The sequence below is a fragment of the Crocodylus porosus genome, unplaced genomic scaffold (genome assembly GCF_001723895.1).
Source record: "Crocodylus porosus isolate Cpor-Errol unplaced genomic scaffold, CroPor_comp1, whole genome shotgun sequence".
In the NCBI taxonomy this organism is placed as follows: domain Eukaryota; kingdom Metazoa; phylum Chordata; order Crocodylia; family Crocodylidae; genus Crocodylus; species Crocodylus porosus.
In genome coordinates this window covers 30251811-30272408 of record NW_017728951.1, presented here as the reverse complement: position 1 = coordinate 30272408, position 20598 = coordinate 30251811, and the positions used below count along the sequence as shown (strand labels likewise).

Here is a 20598-nt window from a genome sequence, read left to right as displayed (position 1 = left end):
CAACCCTGCTTTTGACTCTCACTCCCCCTTCACCTTCCACAGCCTTGCTGGTGCCCCTCGCCCCCACCCACAGCCCCTGCTTCCGCAACCCTGCTGGAGGGGGTTCCCAGCTACCAGGGCTATGGACCCAGGTCCACAGCCCCTTGCCCCTGCTCCCCCCTGCTGCCTGCTGTGGGCTTGGGCAAAGTGGCTCCCTGCCACTGCACGTGTTCCTGGGAGCAGGGGGAACCCATGCCCCCAGATGTGTGCATGGGGCAGGCTGTGGGCTTGAGATCCCACCCTGCTTCCCTCCTACATGGCCTCTGCAGTCCTGAAGGCATGACCCAGCATGACTGGGAACAGTGAGGGCCTGTAGGGATCTTCTCACCGCCCCCCACACGTGCTGCTGCTTTGAGGGACACAACCCCATGCTGCTTCCCTCACTGCAGCCCCATGCACAGAAGGCACATTGCCAGGGCAGTGCAGGGTGAGCAGCAGCTAGATCCCCATGTGGCACCTCTGTCCCCAGCTGCGGCAGGTCACAGGGGAGGGAAGTAGGGTGGTAGGGAACAGTGGTGAGTAGCCATGGGTCCACTGTTCCCTGCTACCCTTCTTCCCCCCCAGTGAACTGGTGCAGCTGGAAACAGCAGGGCAACGTGGGGATCTCCTAGCAGCTGATCGCCCTGCACTGCCCTGGCGTTGTGCCTCCTGTGCACAGGACTGCACTGAGGGAAGCAGCATGGGGCTGCACCCCTCAAAGCAGCAGCAGGCACAGGAAGCTCATCGCCATGGCAGCAAAGGGGTGAGGAGATCCCTGTGCAGCCCCGCTGTTCCCAGCCATGCCCAGTCATGCCTGTGGGGCTGCAGAGGCCCCAAGGGAGGGAACCAAGGTGGGAGCTCAAGCCTGCAGCCTGCCCCACACACAGATCTGGGGCCATGGGTCTTCCCTGCCCCCTGAGAGTGAAAGACATGGAGTCTCTGGCCGGCTACACATGGACTGCAAGTGGTGCTATTAGCCTGACTGGACTTGGTGCCACCATGTGCATCTTCTCTTAAGGGCCAATAGTGCTGCTCTGGTTCCATGTGCCACAAGGTGGCCACTCCACATCTTCCCCCAACACCTCCCCACTCCCTGAGCCCCTAGCCAGCTTCCCACAGAAGTGCCCACCCAGGCAGTGGCACATGGAACATGGTCCTTAAGGGAAGCTACACATGGTGGCGCCAAGCTTGGTTGGGCCGACAGCTCTGTTCATGGTCTGTGTTCTGCTGACTGGGCGGGCACTCCATGTCTTTCACCAACACCTCCCTGCACCCTCTGCTCCTAGCCAGCTCCCCACAGCCAGCTTCCCCCTCGAGCCAGCTCAGCCCACAGCTAGCTGAGTCCCTCAGCCCTGCCCCATACTCCCCCAGTACCCTGCAAGCCCCACTTGCCTAACCTCACAGGTTCCAGAAGGAAAGTGAGCCTTAGATAAGCCTTGGGACTGACTAAAAGCCTCAGGCCCTGCCATTCCCCCTCTCCCTTCCCCCCTCCCCTTCCAGGTAGGGATGGGGGTTTCCTGCCCCTTTTTGCAATCAGCTCTTGCAGGCTGGAACTCTCCCTGCCTGCAAGAACTCTGTGCAAACGTGGGAAGTCCATGTTTTCTGATAAAATTGGAAATCTGTGGTTTTCTCCATTTTTCTGTGGGAAATAGAAAACCCGGATCCCTGTTTATCAGGAACACATTTCATCTTCATTATGAATAATTGTACAATATAATTATTTTCCATAAAGAACAGTTAATCATACTTGGCATTAAACTGATGCCTAATGTTAGCCTGAAAGAAGTTGGCTCAAATTATTGGCCAGGCCGCAGCTGGTCAGGCCACAGCTAGAGTACTATGTCCAGTTCTGGGTGCCGCACTTCAAGAGGGATATGGACAACATGGAGAGGGTCCAGAGGAGGGCCACTCTCATGATCAGGGGTCAGCAGGGCAGGCCCTATGAGGAGAGGCTCAGGGACCTGAACCTGTTTAGCCTCCACAAGAGAAGGCTGAGGGGGGATTTAGTGGCCTGTTACAAATGAGTCAGAGGGGACCAGCAGGCATTTTGGGAGTCCCTGTTCCCCCGAGCACCACCAGGAGTGACTAGAAATAATGGTCACGAGCTGGCAGAGGGTAGATTCAGATTAGACATCAGGAGGTGCTACTTCACGGTCAGGGTGGCTAGGATCTGGAACCAACTTCCAAGCACAGTGGTGCTGGGTCCTACCTTGGGGGTCTTTAAGACAAGGCTAGATAAACACCTTGTTGGGGTCATTTGACCCCAGTACTCTTTCCTGCCATGGCAGGGGTTCAGACTCGATGATCTGCTCAGGTCCCTTCTGACCCTATGAACTGTGAACTATGAACTATTTTTGTCATTTAAATTTTGAATTAGTATTTTTACCCTGATACATGTGGTAAAACTGTCTGGGTGCAGCCCTGCATGATCATAAGAAAATAGGTGGGTAAGTAATTTTTTAAAAGTTACTCTGGTCCTAATTCTAAAAAAAATTGCAAATATATTTAACTTTACGCATCTGGATATTCCTATTGTTTTAAAGAACTACACATGTGAATTAAGTTAATAAATAAATCTTTCTGGATCATGGCCCTCTGTTTTTGAAAAGATATTTAAATTCTTCAGTTTATCTCATTTGAACTCTGAGTACTTAGTTACTGAGAGTTTCTTGCTTACATTTCTATCTCTACTGACATTCTGATATTAGAATAGCAATTTTTAATGTGAGGTACCAGTTTTCTCCTTCTTGAGGCCAATGGAAAAGATTCTGTTGTGTGTGAGGGTACAGGAAAGAACTAATTCAGGCATTTAATAAATGAAAATATTCTAATATATCCTAATTTGTACCATGGTTATTCCCTTTTGTGCTTTTAAAATCTTAAATTTTAAAACAGAAAACAAGTCGATACAAAATCTTATACCTGGAGGCCGTACAAAGAAGTTAAAATTCAGACACCAAATAACGTCCTATGTTTGGGAGCATATCTACACAACACAATTTATCTATATCTACACAACACAATTTATCTCTGAAAGAACAAATTTAGGGAACATTAGCAGCACAGCAGCTTAATTAGTTATCCTGTCTAATTGCCCTGATGAGATGTAGGGTATGTTAGTACAGGCAGAACTTTATTATACAGCTTCTGATATCTGAGCTAGCTGTCCTATCCTATTCATAGCTGTGTAAACACCCTATTGACCTTAGAAATGTTTTTTGTGCCTACAATCCATAAAACTAGAGAAGTGCCTCAACATTTTAGTGAGGAAGCCAAATTCCAGGCCACTTCTGAATCATTTCAGGTTCCATTTAGTTTTAAAGGAGACTGTTTCTGATACTTGTATAAGCTCTATAATTTCTTGCCATTTAACCTCTTCTCTTTTCATAATATAGAGTTTTCATCGGGAGCTGGGTCTTCATCATATGAAGGTTTATATCTTGATCTGCTGTTTGATTTTGCTTTCCAGTGCCCAAACTGAGTAATATTATCTCAAAACAAAATTAAGCTTAAGTTGAAAAACATTTTGAAAGTTGTCTTACAAATATGCTTGTTGAACATTAAATATGATTTACTATTTAAAACTGTTTTGGCACTGGAACTGGCTTGGAAATACTTCTGGATGGTTGATGCTGGGGGGCTGCATTTTAGCACTGAGCACGTAATTGTTTCAATTATTAAGTGCTCTGACAAATGATTTGCAATTTTTCAGCTAACAATGAAATTCAGAATTGTGCATGCTGCTGCATAGCTCCTTGCAAATAAATAACTGCTGAAAATATTTAGCGACTTACCTTAAGCTTAACTGGTGGATAAATACATCTGAACTTGACTTAACTATGCACAAATTAATCTTTGCTTTATGATCTGGAGTTCTTTTTGAAAATTGCCTTAATAGAAATAGGTGCATTGTAAGTTCCAATACACAGCTGGACTGCAGCTGCTTGTTGACAATTTTATCTACCCAAAAGCTTTGTTTTCTTAGAAGCACAGACTTTTCCATCAAAATCAGAGCATTCCCGAGACAAGCTAACTGTCCCCCGCCCCTCCCCTCCCCCAGTGTCTGGCTGTTTACCCTCTCCAACCAATCATAAGACACCTGTGAAGCAGTGCTGGCCAGTTCCAGTCCCTTCAGTGATATCGGTCCCTTTGTATTTTCTTAACTTTCTTCCCAACAGACTTTCTGACAACAGAAGCCAGGGCAGAAACTAGAATGATTCAAGTCCTATCTCTTAATTTCAAGTAAGACCAGCCCCTAAAAGTAAGATACAGTAAGACATTCACATGCAATTTCATTGACCCTCTAGTCTTAATATATCTTGCTCAGTAGTCAAGGCTGCACTAGTGAAGGGCTTGAAGGATTTAGCTCATTATTAAACCTAATGGTGGATCCATTATTTATGTGACACACATATTGTTTATAGGCTACTTAATGATAAATAGTTTTACAGAATGTATTAATTAGTCTTTCTAATAACAGACATGAACTGTTAGCACACTACAATCATATTTTGTGATACTGAAAAGTAACTTTCCTACTACTGTGCATATTAATTATATTTGTTTGGATTAACAATCCTTTGAATGGTTAAATGAGTGCCAGTAGTGCCTAATGTTCAATTTCATTTAAAATGTTTTACATTGAAATTTTTACACTCTGTTTTAAAATTGCACTTGCCTTTCACTTAACAGAATTGTTAAACTAGAATAAGAACAGGCTATTCTGTGAGTTTTGTACAGCATAAAACCAGTATCTAACAAAAACCTTAAGCCTAGTAAGACACCAGGGATGGGGCATCCATTGGTATAACTATTTTTTAATTAATTGTGACAAGCCCATGGAAAAAAAAGTGTTCTTACTTTACTAATAACTAACACGTAACATTTATTTCCCTGCCTTTGCATCTAATATTCAGGGGACACATATGTCTGAAAGATGGTTTGCTAATTTCTAATAATGATGTTTGCCTACTAGTAAGTACAGGTGAAACAGAAGTGGGCTTTTTACCAACATTTGGGCCCTGTTACCTAAACCTGTATGGAAGCCCAAGAGAATATACAGGATTTCTGGACCCGTATGATGAACTAAACTCTGGAAAGGTTAGTTTCCTTTTTGTAACACAAACAGTCAAAAACATCTGTTGTCACCAATAAATGCATGTATGAATTTGTTTTATTAATTACTTTGTGTTAAACTTAAGAAAAAGAGTTCATATTTGTATCTTGTAAAATAACTGATATATTTATGCTTAGGCCAACAATTCTTAATAGAATCAAGCAGGCAGGTTATTTTCATTTGCAAAAGCTTCATTATTATATATACTCTTAAAAGAATATTTGAGATCATAGCGATTTAGGCCCTTTGGGCTCCCCCTTCATAGCAATAAATTTGTGGTATTATATGGAACCTCTTCTCCCTGTCCTATAATAGACTTATCACTGATATCTATATGGCCGTTCTCCATAGCTGAGTCCCATCCACATCTACAGTATTGCAGTAATAAGAGAACACTGATTCTACCACTGTTATTTTAAGCTGTGACCCTTTCCATATTGGAACATCCGCATAAAGAGACATGGAGCAGTGGCTGAGGCAGTGATTACCTCCCAGTCTTCCAGTGGGAGCACTGGTATTACGGCAAAGAAGAGAAGAGAGATGTTTTTGGAGAGGAGGCATAGAGCCCCCATGAAAATGTCCCATCCTCCCTCAAATGCCCCAAGATCCTTGAAACTTTCCCATAGATTTTGGTGCCTCTCCAGATTTGGATGGCTGAGACCACTGCCCATTCAGTGACCCCCATCTCCAGAAAGTTTGCTTTGAAGGATTAATCATAATTAATAAATATCCCAGAGAAGGGATGTAAAAAAGTAGAAACTATGTTCCTAAGTTTTCATGAAAGAGAGGGCTGAGACAATATGATTTCACTTTGTCATCCTGCCTCCTACCCATACAACTCACAAACAGAATTTATGCACACCTGGGATTTTGGAATTGCATTTGTGGGGTGGCATCCCATGTCAAACTGATAGTATGTCCTTGTTAAGACAGAATACTACTACCTACCATCAAACACACTCAAGGAAGGTGGTGGGCCAGGGGCAATGTTAGCAATGGCAGGACAAGACTTTAGGGAACAATGCTAGCTGAGAGGTCCTTGGCAGAGTGTGAGTTTCTTGCAGATTCTCCAACTATTCTGTATGCTCCAAGGTCTGTGAGATTTCCTTATGGATCTCAAAATATCTTCCTCCACAAGTTCCTGCCTTGAAGAGCTTTCAGTACAATTGCTAAAGGTCTGCAGTTGTCCAAGACAGATGCCAATATCAGAAAGGCTAGAAGGCAACTGATTAGGTGACTCATTTAAGATTAAGATACAACTTTAGAACGAGAAATGAAATGTGGCGAGGCTGAAAGATATAGTTTATAGGAATTTCTCCTGAAAATGCAGTCTCTAGAGATAATAGTTCTTGACTGGTGCTTGTAACATTTATATCTCGGTGTCAGCTATTTTTTCAGCTTAAGAGAAAGTAGTTTCCTATGGTAATCTTCAAATTCAGTCTGTATTATAGGTTCTTATTATGTAAGATTTGTTTAATGACAGCAATATTGTTGGCATTGTCCAGCATACATGCTAAAACAGATAGCAACACTGCATTTCTGATTTTTCTTATGTCCCAATATATTTTCTCTTTGTTTCTAATTATTATTGAAGCACATAATTGTTTGAATCTGTAAATTATTTTACCTTATACCAGGTGAAATTCTGATCCCCCTAAAATCAATGGGAGGTTTAAGATGATTTCAGCAGAAGCAAGCTTTTACCATCATGTTTGTAGGACAAAGAAGAAGCTTGCTTCTTTAACAGTTATATATAAAACTGTACTGAATGTGTAATTCTCTTTCAGGGGGAAGGAGTGGCTTACAGAGGCAGAATCCTGGTTGAATTATCTACAGTACTTGAAAGCAACCCTGTTAATAAAAAAATAGAGGTGTTACCCAGTGATGACATACTGGTTGTTGAGGTAATTCATAGTTCATTTGGCAACATAAAGAGGTGTGATAGGCTCGGTGGGGGGGTATTTTAGAGAACTGCAAGATTTACAAAATTGCAGTAATTGAATCCTTTAATCAGGGAAATTATTTATCCTGATTTGTTCAAGTTACTAAGACTGTTGGGGAAAATATTATAGACTTTATGGCTGCTAAAATTACTTGTCACATGTCTACAGTCTAGACATTTTAATTTGAGGAATGTTTGTAATTCTGCATATTTTGTTATGTAGTACTGTTTCTGTATTCTTCTGTATTTCTCTGTGTGTAATATATGTAATCTGTGTTTGTATGAGTTTCAAAGAAATTTATACATGCATTAAGGTATATGCTGTTTGCATTTAGATATTGCAGTTTTTTTCCAAGTCTCTCACTATGGACAGTCTATGTAAAGTCTCTTTACTAAATCTCTATTACTATGTACATACACTATGTACATATAATTAACTAAACAAAAATCTTCTTGTTATGCCTTAGAAATATCAGCGTAGACGAAAGTATAGTCTGGCTGCTGTATTTCATTCTGCCACCATGCTGCAAGATACTGGTGAGCCTATCCAGTTTGAAGTTAGCATCGGTAATTATGGCAACAAGTTTGATACCACATGTAAGCCTCTAGCATCAACAACTCAGTACAGTCGTGCAGTATTTGATGGTAAGCACACTACCACAATATGGCTCTAAAGATATAGAGTTCTTTGGTGGGTTGTGGGGAGGGGATATGTTTATTCTGTAATTCGTTTGTTGAAATAGTACTGAAAACATGAATTGATATTTGCTCTTTGTAGCTTTGGCTATGTTGTGGCTAGTTACATATGACCTTAGTGGAATCTGGCTCAGGCCACTGGTGCACTCCAAAAAAGATTTCAGGGAAAAAACTGTAAAACACAAAAAAACTAGAAATGAAAGCAGAAAATGTCCTTTTAACTTTTTCTGCCTACTTCATAATTTGTTGCTCAGACAAGAGGTTTGACATTTTAGAAGCAGGTAGAGTAAATAGAATAGTGACAAATATGTTCCGATAATTTTATGTTAATTAAAGTTTTTCAAACTTTAAACCATTTTCATGCTTGACTACTAGACAGAGCAGTCAATTTAGCCTTCATAAAGTGATATTAAAACATTTTATTAAAAAGATGAAAACATAAAAAGTTATTCAGATGTGTAAGTTACTAGAGACAGTTTAGTACAAATGCTATTGGATTATTTATAAAGCTCTATTGTCTTTCTAAATAGTTCAAGTCAAATACTTACTACTTGACTTGAAAATTACTAAATCCTTTGGATAAACTAGGACAATATTCTGCATATGCCGCTGAATAGGTCAGCTGAAATCTGTGGAACTGTTCACAGAATTCAGTGCTACTCCATGTGAATAGGGATGGTAGTATCCAGTCCTAACTAAGTATTTTTCAAATGCTTAAATATGGTTCTGACACGTGAATCTTTTATATCAGGTAACTATTATTATTACCTGCCTTGGGCAAGCACAAAGCCAGTAGTGACACTGACTTCCTTTTGGGAGGACATAAGCCACAGATTGGACCCAGTGAACGTAATCCTAACCATGGTTGAAAGACTGGTATGTCAGTTATGACCTCTCTTTTACACTTGCCTGAATTATTTTTGTGAAGTTAAGATTTAAGGATGGGTTGGAAAGGTTGGTTTTAAGAGTGAATTATAGAATCAAATTCCATCACCCATATTTTTCTCTCCATAATGATGCAAAGTCCATAATTTTGTTAGCCACAGCCCTGCCATTTGCCCACCCTTACTGCCCCCCTTTACTGTACTGCAAGAAGGAGGAGGAAGAGGAGGAAGGTCCATCTGAATGGATTTTATTTGATTGTGCAGGAGCAAGCCAATTAAAGATGAATAAAGTTTAAACTTCTATGTCTATTGCACTTAGGGGTTTTTAAGTTTTTGTTCATGTATTGTTCCTTTTCTTTTAAAACATTCAGCAATCCAACATAGCTGCCTTAAAATCTGGAATGCAGGCTAAAATTTCTGAAAACCAGTTGGCTGAAATATGGCTAAAGCTGATTGATGAACTGGTAGAAGATACAAGGTAAAAGTACTTTTATTTATCTTGGAAGTCTTAATTTTAGGGCAGTGCTTCTCAACTTTTTTTTGGACTCGAGGGACTCCTCATTGGACTCAAACACCTCTCTATAACTTTTGTGAATCAAGTAGCCTCCAATTTCAAAAACTGATTTGCATATTACAGTGCTTACCTCTTGGAAGAGAGGCTGGGCAGTGGGGGTGGGGGATTGGCCAGGCAAGGACAAACCAGAGCCTGATCTGTGCTTATCTGTTTATCTTCTCACACCTGAGGTGGGGACAGACATTCATAAAGCCAGAGCCTGAACTGATTCAATCTTTACAGGTTAGTCTAACCTGCCTACGTTGAACCAGTTTGCAACTGTACAGACATTCCCCCTGGATTGAAAAAATGCCAGCACGTGCCTGCAGTTGCTCAGGCCAGGAGCTGGGGGGCACTAGAGTGTGCCCTTGGTTGTAGGGAAGCTGTGGGGGTGGGGGTCATGGCCAGCCTGGGCAGTAGCCTTGGCTGAACTGGCAGAGGGGGGTTTACCCTCCCTGTCCCACCAGCAGGAACCTGAGCTGGGTCTGCCGGGTGCTCGCCCCTTGTTGCTGCAGCAGTGGGGCTAGGTGCTGGCATGGTTCCTGAGGCAGAGGGGGCAAGGAGGGGGGTTATTCCCCCCTGCACCTCCAATGCCCCCAAGGGACCACAGCTGGGTCTGCCAGCCCTGAGTGCCACCACCACTGCTTGCTCCCTGCTTGGGGCAAGAGGCAGAATAAGCCTTCTGCTGGACACCAGAGGGACAGGAGAATAACCCCCCTCCCTGCCACCCACCTAAGGGGCCCTGCTGGCCAGCATCTGGCTGTGGCCTGGCCCTGCTGCAGCAGTGAAGGTGCAGGGTTATTAAAGGCAGCAGCAGCACCTGTCATGGTATCGAGGAGCATGAGCCTCTTCCCAGCAGGGGAGGCTGTGGAGCAGGCAGAGCTCCAGCAGACAGCACATGGCAGCACCAGGGCTTGAAGGAGGCCAGAGGGTTCCGACTCGATTTGGAGAGATTAGAGAGTCCTCTGATTCGATTCACATTCAGCCATTGAATCGGGCCAAATCTCTGCCGAATTGAATCAGGGACCAAAGCTTCTCACAGCACTAGTGTTCATCTGTCTTCAAGTGTTTTACTTTGTGTTTATTACAGTAAACACCTGTGCGTGGGGCTTAAACATTGTTGCGAGCACTACACCAAATAGGAAGTGTCTGCAAAATTGGATTCAGTACCCATACTCTGAATTTAGGTCAGATTGTAATTGCAATGAAATGCTTAGAGTCAGTCTAATTATTTCTTCATAGGAGTGCCTAAATATGCACCTCAAAACATTGTTTAATGCAATTAGATGTTAAAAGAGAAAGGTTTTTATCACTAATAAATGCTTTGATTCTTTCTTTCAGTAAACCATTCCCCCTAATAGAAGGTAGATCCAATGTCACAATTCTTGATACACAGATCCAAAAACTACGCCTCAGATCTCTAAAACAAATTCAAGAGGCAGCAACGAGGATGAGAAATGAAGCTACAAATGTGAAGGTCACTTTACCAGAAATTGAAGATTGGTTGGATAAATTAGTGCAGCTAAGTGAAGAGGTTGGTACTTGAAAATATATAAAATTAATTTTAAAATATTTGATTTCAGCAAAACAACCAAGACACCTGCAGCAGTTTCAATAGTTTGTAACTTCGTACAAGTCAAAACAAAACTGTATAAAGATCAAAAGGTCTGTCAAATTGTATTTAAATATGCTTTAATTGCAATTGACTTTATCATGACTTATGTTTCAGCAAAAACAGCAGGAAAGAACCACTGACTTTTAATCTACGTAAAGGGGTGTCACAGTGCGTAATAAACCTGCCTGCAGCCATTTGGAAGACAGACAGTATTTTACTTTCCTATCAGAATTGCAAGTAGCATAATTGATTTATGGGATGCAACTAGACCTTTGGGTCTGCAGCCATAAAGCTAGTTTAAGCTGATCTTAATCCCAATTGTTTTAATTTTTTTTTATTCCATCGATTAACTTTTTTACCATAATAAATTCCCAGTCTCTGTGATTTGCTTATATAACATAGCAGCCATAGTAATATTCATTTTTCCCATGTCTATTTTTAAAAACCACTAGTGAAAATATGGCAGTTTGTGAGACTTGTACTTGGCGCACAGCCAGGACTTGGAAGATACAATACAAAGCTGATGGGCTGTTAGTTTGGTTTCTGCTAAATTTCCTTGTACAATGATTCAATCTTTAAGGCCCTGATTCAGAAAAAACACTGTGCATGTGTTAGGTCTACCTGATTCAAGAAAGAAGTTAAGCATGTACTCAGATCCTATTAACTTCAGACTTTGCACAAGCCAAGAATTGCTGTAAGATGGAGCAGCACAAAAGGAGATAACAAGCCAAGCACTCTAGCTCTGTATAAGCAATTTATGATTTAATGTACACAGTATTAGGTTCTGAAGTAGCTATTATGATGCAGGAAAGAGACCTCATAGTCATTGTAGATAGTTCTCTAAAAACTGCTCAAAGTGCAGTGATGACCAAAAAGCCAATAAAGTGTTGGGCATCATTAAAAAAGGAATAGAAAACAAAAGGGAGAACATCATCATGCCATTATACAAGTCCATGGTCCACCCACATCTTGAATACAAAAATAATGTAGTAGAATTAGAAAAGGTACAGAGATGGGGAAACCAGAATGATGAAGTGCCTGAAGCAGTTGCCATATGAGGAGAGACTTAAAAGGCTCGACTCTTCAGTTTGGAAAGGAAAAGGCTGAGGGGGGATATGATAGCAGTCTATAAAATCATGAAGGGTGTGGACCAAGTGAACAGAGAATTGTTGTTCACTAAGTCTCAGAATACTAGAAGTAACACCTGCTGAAATTAGTAGGTGACTAGTTTAAAACTAACAAGAGAAAGTACCTTTTAATGCAATGTTAACTTGTAGAATTCTTTGCCACAAGAGATGGTGGAGGCAGATAGCATAGCCAGGTTCAGAGGGGAACTGCATAAATTCCTGGATGATAGATCTCTTAATGGCTATTGAACAGAATGGTTGGAGATGTTTCCTCTGGTATCTTTAAACCATTAAATGGTAGATGCAAGGAAGGGTATTGAATAATGGACAGATCACTCTAGAGGTATCCAGTTCAAAGCTCTTCCTCTATAGCTTCCATTTTTGCCACTGTTGGAGACAGGATACTGAGCTAGATGATAGACAAGTGGTGCCCAGCCTTTTTGCTTGGCAAGGATGGGTAGTGCCTGGTCCATCTACAGGCCAGATCTAACCAGTGGTCCCAGTCTGCCCCATGGGATGAACATGGCAGGCACCACCCAGCTGTGCCTAGAGGTGCAGGGGGTAGGCCAGCCCCAGTGTGTCCCTATAGGGGAAAAGAGCTAGATCAGTCTTGTAGGGGCAGAAGGGAAACAAGGCAGCATGGTCTGGCCCTAGCCCAGTCCTGCAGGGGGTGTGAAGGGGTAAGGCACGGGAAGGGGACATGTACATGGCACGTGGTTTGGAAATTTGGCATGGGGGAGTGTGGCTGTTTTAATAGCCACTTCCCTCCCACTACTAAATTTCCAGACCCATGGGGATCCCTGTGGGCCAGATAAGATGGCTCCACAGGCTTCACTTGGCCTGTGGGCTGGAGGTTGAGTACTCCTGAGATAAACTATTGGTCTGACCCAGTATGGAACTTCTTACATTCTTATGTGCTTTTAGAAAACCCGCAGCTTCTTTATCAGTCCTTTTATAAGACTTCTTTTACTTTCCAGAAACCTGCTTGGTGTTTGCATTAAACTTTTCAGAATAATATGACATTTAATTATTTGCAAAAGAAATCCATTTCCCTCCCCTATATTAGCAACAAAAATCCATAGTTATTTTTATCTTAAGTGGTAAATCCTTGTAAGATCCCTGGTTTTTGTTTTGCTCTCTAAGCATTAGATTCATTTACATCCTATTAATTTCTCATCTTTTTACTTTTCCTTTAAAAAAGTCACAAAACAGCATGCCTGATGTAATCATCTGGATGATTCGAGGGGAGAAGAGACTTGCCTATGCCCGCATTCCCGCACACCAGGTTTTGTATTCTACCACAAGTCCTGAATCTTCTGGTAAACACTGTGGAAAGACCCAAACCATCTTTTTAAAGGTACCTTGATAATACTTTTGTGCAATTTTAAATACTACGGCTGGCATTCTATTATGATTAGGTCATCTAAATGGCCACTAGGTCTAGTGGCTTAGCCAACTAAATCAAAATAGAATTTAGACCACCAAAAGATTAGCCCAAATTCTGGCTTAAAAGAAATGTGTTACTTTTGTTCATACTAGAATTTTTCTGTCTCATTTATGTGAAGTTAAATCTATGAAAGGCACATGTACATCCATAAAGGTACATAGAGACCTATTGTATCTTTTATTCTATAGCATGCAGGAAAAGTATTTCTAGTGTAACTTACAACAGAATGAGGCAGATAAACTGAGTAGGTGACAGCAGCTCAAATTGCTGGCAGGACATATGGTACAGTCAAACAGCACCATAAGCAGTGTGTAAAACTCTAAACTGATGGGGTGAGAAGGTTCTGATAGAAGGTGTCAGGCACAAAGAATGAAGCTTCAGCTGCTTTTTTCAAAACAGCATACAAATCATAATCATTGTAAACCAGAATCAGAATGAACTGCTGGTCCTTGGGCTCAGGTGCACATTAGCAAGCTCAGTATTATGAGCCAGATATTTAGCCACTGCTAAGTTAGTGCTGCTGGGAGACACAAACAGTCAAAAAGCCTGAAGCTGAATCAGTTCAGTCTTTGCAGGTTAGTCTAAGTTGCACAGAGTAAATTGAAACAGAAGTGAACAGGCATTTACCTTTGATTCAGGAAATGCCGCCACATGCTTGTAGTGGTTCAGGCCAGAAACCGGGGGTGCTAGAGCATGGCTATCTGGCTGTGTGTTCACTTCCTCTTCCTGCTGCCATTGAGGTCTCTGGGACTTGCAGTACAGAATAACAGCAGCAGGACTCTGCAGTGTTGCTCGTCACTTCCTCTTCCTGCTTCCAGGTGCCTCTGAGATTTGTAGTCCACAGTTGCAGCTAGCAGTAAATTTGAATGGGGAAAGGGGTCTTTAATACCCCCCCTCCCTGGCCCCAGACCTCAGCCTGGGTTTGCCTGGAGGATGCGGTCATGCCTTCCCCCACCCCCATCTCCACCACAGACTGGACTTATTCCCAGCTGGTCTTGCCCCCCCTCCACCCCGTTGTCAACAAGCCCTCCCTGCTCCAGCTAGGGATCAGAGTGGCAGGGTCAGCCCTGCTCTATGGAGCAGACAGCACAGCCCATCCCAAGGCAGGAAAGCATGCTGGGGGACTGTGATTTAACTTAAACCAGGAAGGGGTCTGGGACAGAAGTTCCATAAACCAGTTTGACCCAAATCAGTTAAGTTTGATACTATATTCAACAGGTTTATCTTAAACCAGTTTCAGCCATTTTGAAACTGGTTTATCTGCACTGAGCTTCTGTTCTGTTACAGGTTTAAACCAGTTTCTGATCACTTAAACCAGTTTATGTGTAACTTCTGTCCTTAGCAGGACACTGGTGAAGGATTTGAATAATTCAGAGAAATGTCAGATATATTTTCAAAATTTTGGATGTCAATCCAAACCTAAATCAAACAAGGGGATTCCCTAATTTAGCAGTATCAGATTAATTATATTGCTGTAATTATACTAGTATAACCCCTCATTTGAACATTTTTAGAGCATGGACATATGGGCAACTTACTGTATAGTAAAACAGAATAGGCCTTCACTGGGTGTGTCTACATACCATTAATGCGTTTTTGCTACTGCGCATTAAATTTAGTACCTCTTATGTGAGGTACTGATTAAATGTGCATTAGGCTGCTCTGATGCTCAGTATCAAAAGAGCATGCTCAGTGATGCTTAATTCACAGTAGCCTAATTTTACTGCATATTAGCATGTTTTTTGCCATGATGCTCTAATGTGCAGTAAAATAAGCTACTGTGCATTAAGGTGCACATATAGACGCACCTACTGTGTATCAGCTGTTTTCCTGTAACCGCCTGCATGTATGCTCTTAACTTGTGGTAAGTATAGGTAAGTCACAGCAGCTTATCCCTCAGTGAAAGAAGGGTTAGTTACTACTGGTTAGTTGCTTCTTTCTGTGGGGTAAAAAGGGGTAAAAAGAGGTACACTGTCACTTACCATGAAGCAGCTGACATACTGTAAAACTCCTTTTTACTCCATGGTAAATGTTTCATAGGTCTGTGCCCTTATAATTGAATAAGACTTCCTTTTCCTAGTTACATTTGTTGCTTTATACATGGAATTAACTGAACCAGAATAAGGGACACTTACGCTGTGATATGAGTGTCTACATGAGGGTTATATATGTATAGCTAAAACAGTACAATTAGACTGGTATAATATCCCTACACAGACAAGGCCTAAACCTTAACATTTTTGTGTCCAACCATTTTTGTATTGGATATAGATCTTGCTTCCTGAGTGAGACATTCTAAGTTTTATATTTCAAGTTTCCTGTGACAAAAGAAACATGAATATCAGCACTGAATTATTAAGTTATAGTTGTTCTTAAAATCATTAGTATGTCAGACCTGGGAAAGGAAATACAGGAAAGGACTGAGAAACAGTTTTAATGTGTTTAGCTCTACAAGGTGGTATTCTTATATAATATTTCCGGGCAGTATTAAACTCCTCTGCTGCTGCCAAACTGCAGGGGTTCTGCTGCCAGAGGCAATGTGAAGCAAAAACTAAAGAAGAAATGAATTTATGAGCAAACTATATATTATTTATGTATGCATGTCTACATGCCTGAACTGTTATGTGCATTGTATCAAACTTAAAATTATTGTATAACTATCCTGTTTACATACTTCAGTATCCACAGGACAAGACAAAAGATGTCAAAATTCCAGTGGAGTTACGAGTTAACATATGGCTTGGGTTGACTGCAGTTGAGAAGAAATTCAATAGCTTTGCAGAAGGCACATTTAGTGTATTTGCAGAAATGGTATGTTCAGTAACATTGAATGCATGATTCTCTTACAAGAAACACCATTTATTTCAGACTTATAGTAAAATGACGACAGAAGGCCCTGGCAAAAAGCGAGCATTATAGTAATTTTTCCCAAGACAACATACAAGGCAGTGGAAAAAAAGGCAGTTGTGTCTGCCAGATGATGATTTTAACAACTTCACAAGGCCAACTACTAATTTGATTAGAAGGGAGAAATCTGTAGTACTCCAGTCACAGCTGTACAGTTAATTTATATTGGTGTATCTAAGATTAGAATCTTAATTAGAATGTGTGAGTGTATCAAGAACCGTTATTTGACTGACTTTGTATCTGAACAGCAGATTTATCAATGTAGGCTGCATTGTTTAGTAATGGTTAATCTAATCAGTTTGATTCACTGACATGAAAAAATAGAGGAAATACTGGGGGAATACAGCAAATTCCACTGACAAGGGAACATATAGTAATATTCCAGTGTTAAGAGTTACCATATGTAACAGGACGGTGATTGGTGAGAATTAGGTGGAAACTGGTTAAAGTAGCCTCTGCATCTTGCTGTGTTCCTACAGACCGTAATAGCAGAAGAATCTAGACCAGTGATGTCACACACTGTTAGATGTGCAAACATGATTCACAAGGCAAACCCAGACATTTCAAATAGGAACCCATAACTCTGCCCTGTTGTAATATTCCTGTGGTCTTTGCAACAGAATAATTACTTTATTATTTTTTCTGTTGTTGAAAAAGGAGTGAAAACGAGAAGCTAGCATTTTCCAAGGTGCCTCAAGTCTAACAAAGAGTGCCTCAAGTCTAAAAAGGTTGAGAACCACTCATTTAGACTAATCTAGGGATAAATTGTATTATTTTGTTGATTATAAGCTGCATACAGTTTTTACATGCTTCAGTTAATAATAAATGGGTACACTAGTACTGGATCCAAAGTCAATATGATCACTAAAATGCTGCTAGCATGACATCATTACATGTTACAATCCATGATTTCTTAAATCTAAAATTTGACAAGATGAGAGATGCATTACTATTTTAACTTTTTATGCAATAATCTGAAATGCTTCTGGGAATATTTCAGGACAAAGCGGGAGGCTAGAAGGGAGAACAGGGCCAGAATCTGATGGAATAAAAAACAATGTAAATCAGGAGTTATTCTATCAACTAGTGTAAAACTAGTCTAAGATCAGCAAAAGGCTTACGGTAGCTGCTCTGATGAGCTTTCAGTCTGATTTTCTCTGTTGCCAGCTTAACATGAGGTAGTAACAACAAGGGGAGAGGGAGGTTTGAAGTGGAAAAGTACAAGCTAATAGGAACGTGCAGCTATTCATTATGGCACAACTGGTTTTCATAACCAGAGTTCAGTGGAAGTTTGCTTACCAAAAAGTTAAAGCTCTTGTTTAGAGGCTGCATAGAAGCAGTACATTTGTAGCAGAGGGTTTAAATGAGTAGAGGATATGGTTTGAGTGTAGACTCACAGTTGCTTATGGGCAGTAGTGTAAGCAGGGGTCAGTGAGAGGGGCACCTGCCTCAGGACCCAAGTTAGAAGGGGTGCTGGAATCCACCTCTCACCCGTGCATAGTCAGTGCCCTGGCAGCAGTGTTATGCTGGGAAGTCTGAAACAGTTCCCAGCTGCTGTTGCTGCTCCATTCTACTTCAACCCTCCCCCTTCTTGCTTTAAGAGCAGCAGAGCCGGGATGAGCAGAGCACAAGTGATGGCAGCTCAGCTGGGACTATTTAGAAGTTCTCAGTGTCATTAAGATTGACATGACATGCCACTGTGCCTCCTCCCCTGGCCCCCTGCCTCTCCCCCCACCTCTCAGAAACTCTGTTCCCACTCTCAGAACGTACGCTTCCCAGCCCCCGTTATCAGAATCTGGGTACCCCCAACCCCACATCGCAGAACCTGCACCCCCACTCTCCCGACTCTTGGAACCACTTCTCCCCACCCTTCACTATCCTGCAGTTTTCCCCAGGTGTCATATTGGCTTGTTACACCACTGGTTATGGGGCAACATGAAAGAAGACAAAGAAATGACACTAAAAGATTAAGGGACACTGAAGTCATTGCTACTGGCAGATTAGATGTGGAGCAGAAATGTGGCAGGGGCAGCAGGTGTAAGAGGAGATAACACATGCCTTGCTTCCATTTGGAGATCTAATTATGACCATCTAATAGTTTTACTAAGACTAATCATCAGTCATCACCAGGATGCTGCTAGTTGCATGAAAATTAGTACTGTAGGTGCAAGGGGCAAACTTTTTCTTACACTTTGTGATGCTGCTAATGTTACACCACACCTCACTTTGGAGCTTAGTAATGACAAAGATATGAAATAGAGTTTGTTTGAAAAAACAAGTATTTTGTCTAACTAGCCTCCCTCCTTGCATTTGAACATGGTCAAATTTGGTAAGTAACCATGCTGCATCTGTGCTTACATAGTGCACCAGTGTTTTTAAGGTAACTTATACAACTTTTCCATCTGGTAAGTAGGCGCTTTGATTTAGGTATTATACAATGTTTATAGTAACATAAATACGTCTTTCTGTTTCCTTAAAAATGGTTTTTGAACTCTGAAGTGCTGCTTTTTTTTCCCTCAAACAGTATGAAAATCAGGCATTTATGTTTGGAAAATGGGGGACCTCTGGACTTGTTGGTCGCCACAAATTTTCTGATGTCACAGGAAAAATCAAATTAAAAAGAGAGTACTTTCTGCCCCCAAAGGGCTGGGAGTGGGAAGGAGACTGGACTGTTGATCCAGAAAGGAGGTCAGATTTTTTTATTTCTATACCATTAGACATAATGTGCTGTGTTTCTTAGTTATTTTAATCACTTATTTAATTTCAGAATGTACAGAATAAGCCCAGACTTTGTTTTTAAAGGTAAATTGTAGTTGGGAAGCTTTTAAACAGTTCTGAAGAAGTTTTTAATGAAAGTAAGTTAGCCCAATGGCTAAATTTATTTAACAACTATAGAAACAGCACTGGTCTTGTTAAAAGGTAGATGGGCCCGTCATGAAACACTGTAGAAAAGAATTCCAGTGATCAGAGAAATAAATTGGGATTTGAGAACACTGGATTCAGTTCTTCAATTCCCAGGGACCAAGTCACTTGGACTCCTGGGGTGTCTATACACATGCTTTGGGGTGGAGGGGGGGGTGCTTTAATTAGAGTGGCTCTCAGAGGAAAGTGTCCTCTGAGCAGTTTAGGGGGACTGCATCATGAACTGGCCAAGATGAGCTAGAGATAATCCTTACAGATGATTCTGTCTGAAATGCTCAGAGGACACTTACCTCTGAAGTATCTGAGCCACATTACAGTATGTACTGCATCCTAACAATTATCCTCAAGTCCTATGTGAAGTAGGGAAGTAGCATGATCCCAGTTTCACTGGGGCATCTATACAAGTGCTCTGGGGTGGAGCAGGGGGCGCTTTAATTAAAGCACCCATAGCATCTCATGTATTCAGCATCCTGTTCTTCAAAATGGTGGTGGGGACGAGGCAGGGGGAGCCCCAAGTGGGAGCAGAAAGGAAGGGGGAATGAAATTCCTTTAGGGCTCTCCCTGTTGTCACTCTGGGGGAAGATAATGTCCATCTGGGGATGGCTTGAAGTGGTGCCTCCTGGGCTGCTGGCAGACTACTTCCCACTCATCTTGGCCCTGTGGAGCGGTCTAGGGGGACTACAACATAAGCTGTGCAACAAGAGTTAGAGATAAACCTCACCGGAAGATGATTCTCTCTGAGATGCTCAGAGAACACTTACCTCATAGTTTCTTGTCCTAATGTACAGACACTCATTTTAAGAGCCCTTAACACATCTGAAATATAACTTGTAGCAACACCTTGAGACTGGCACTCAGGATAGTTTATAATCCTTGATTGGGTCCAGACCACAAATCTGCTCCAGATTCATTCTGAACTTTAAGAGTTTTATGTGGCATGTAGCCTAACAACTGGGCATATTCACATACAGGGTGATAATATGAACTGAGCTGTCATAGAACTATGATGAAATTTTGGTTCCGTTAAGTCAAAGGGAAGACTCCCATTGATTTCACTGGGGCCAAAAGTTCACCCCTGTTGGTTTTTTTCCCATAACGTTGTGGTAGCAAGTAGTACTGCCAATCAGTTATCTTCACAGGAAGATACTATTGGGTCCATCTTAAAATATATCAATTACATTTTTGCATGGATAGAATGATTTTTAAGAGGGTTATTTTCAGTTAATGAAATTATGATGTAGGAAAGCAGAACTATTCATAAGGTGACATTTAGGCTGATTAATTAAAATCCATCAGTTAAATATATGTATGCATTTACAGGTCTGTTACCAGACAGGAAATAATCTGTATAACTACATTTGGCCAGTAGAT

The 20598-nt window shown here is 41.5% G+C and overlaps 1 protein-coding gene across 4 annotated transcripts in view; it reads left to right on the top strand.

The window, feature by feature from the left end:
* Positions 1-20598, top strand: part of MYOF (myoferlin) — a 114589-nt gene that overhangs the window by 43682 nt on the left and 50309 nt on the right. For 2 of the 4 annotated variants that reach the window (XM_019555882.1, XM_019555879.1), the window contains exons 17-26: positions 3414-3449; positions 4994-5118; positions 6922-7038; positions 7544-7721; positions 8524-8648; positions 9028-9134; positions 10551-10743; positions 13153-13308; positions 16078-16209; positions 18830-18993. In XM_019555882.1, the coding sequence (XP_019411427.1) occupies positions 3414-3449; positions 4994-5118; positions 6922-7038; positions 7544-7721; positions 8524-8648; positions 9028-9134; positions 10551-10743; positions 13153-13308; positions 16078-16209; positions 18830-18993 (1333 nt within the window). The remainder of the gene's footprint in view (positions 1-3413; positions 3450-4993; positions 5119-6921; positions 7039-7543; positions 7722-8523; positions 8649-9027; positions 9135-10550; positions 10744-13152; positions 13309-16077; positions 16210-18829; positions 18994-20598) is intronic. The other 2 variants (XM_019555883.1, XM_019555881.1) reach the window with 1 other exon arrangement.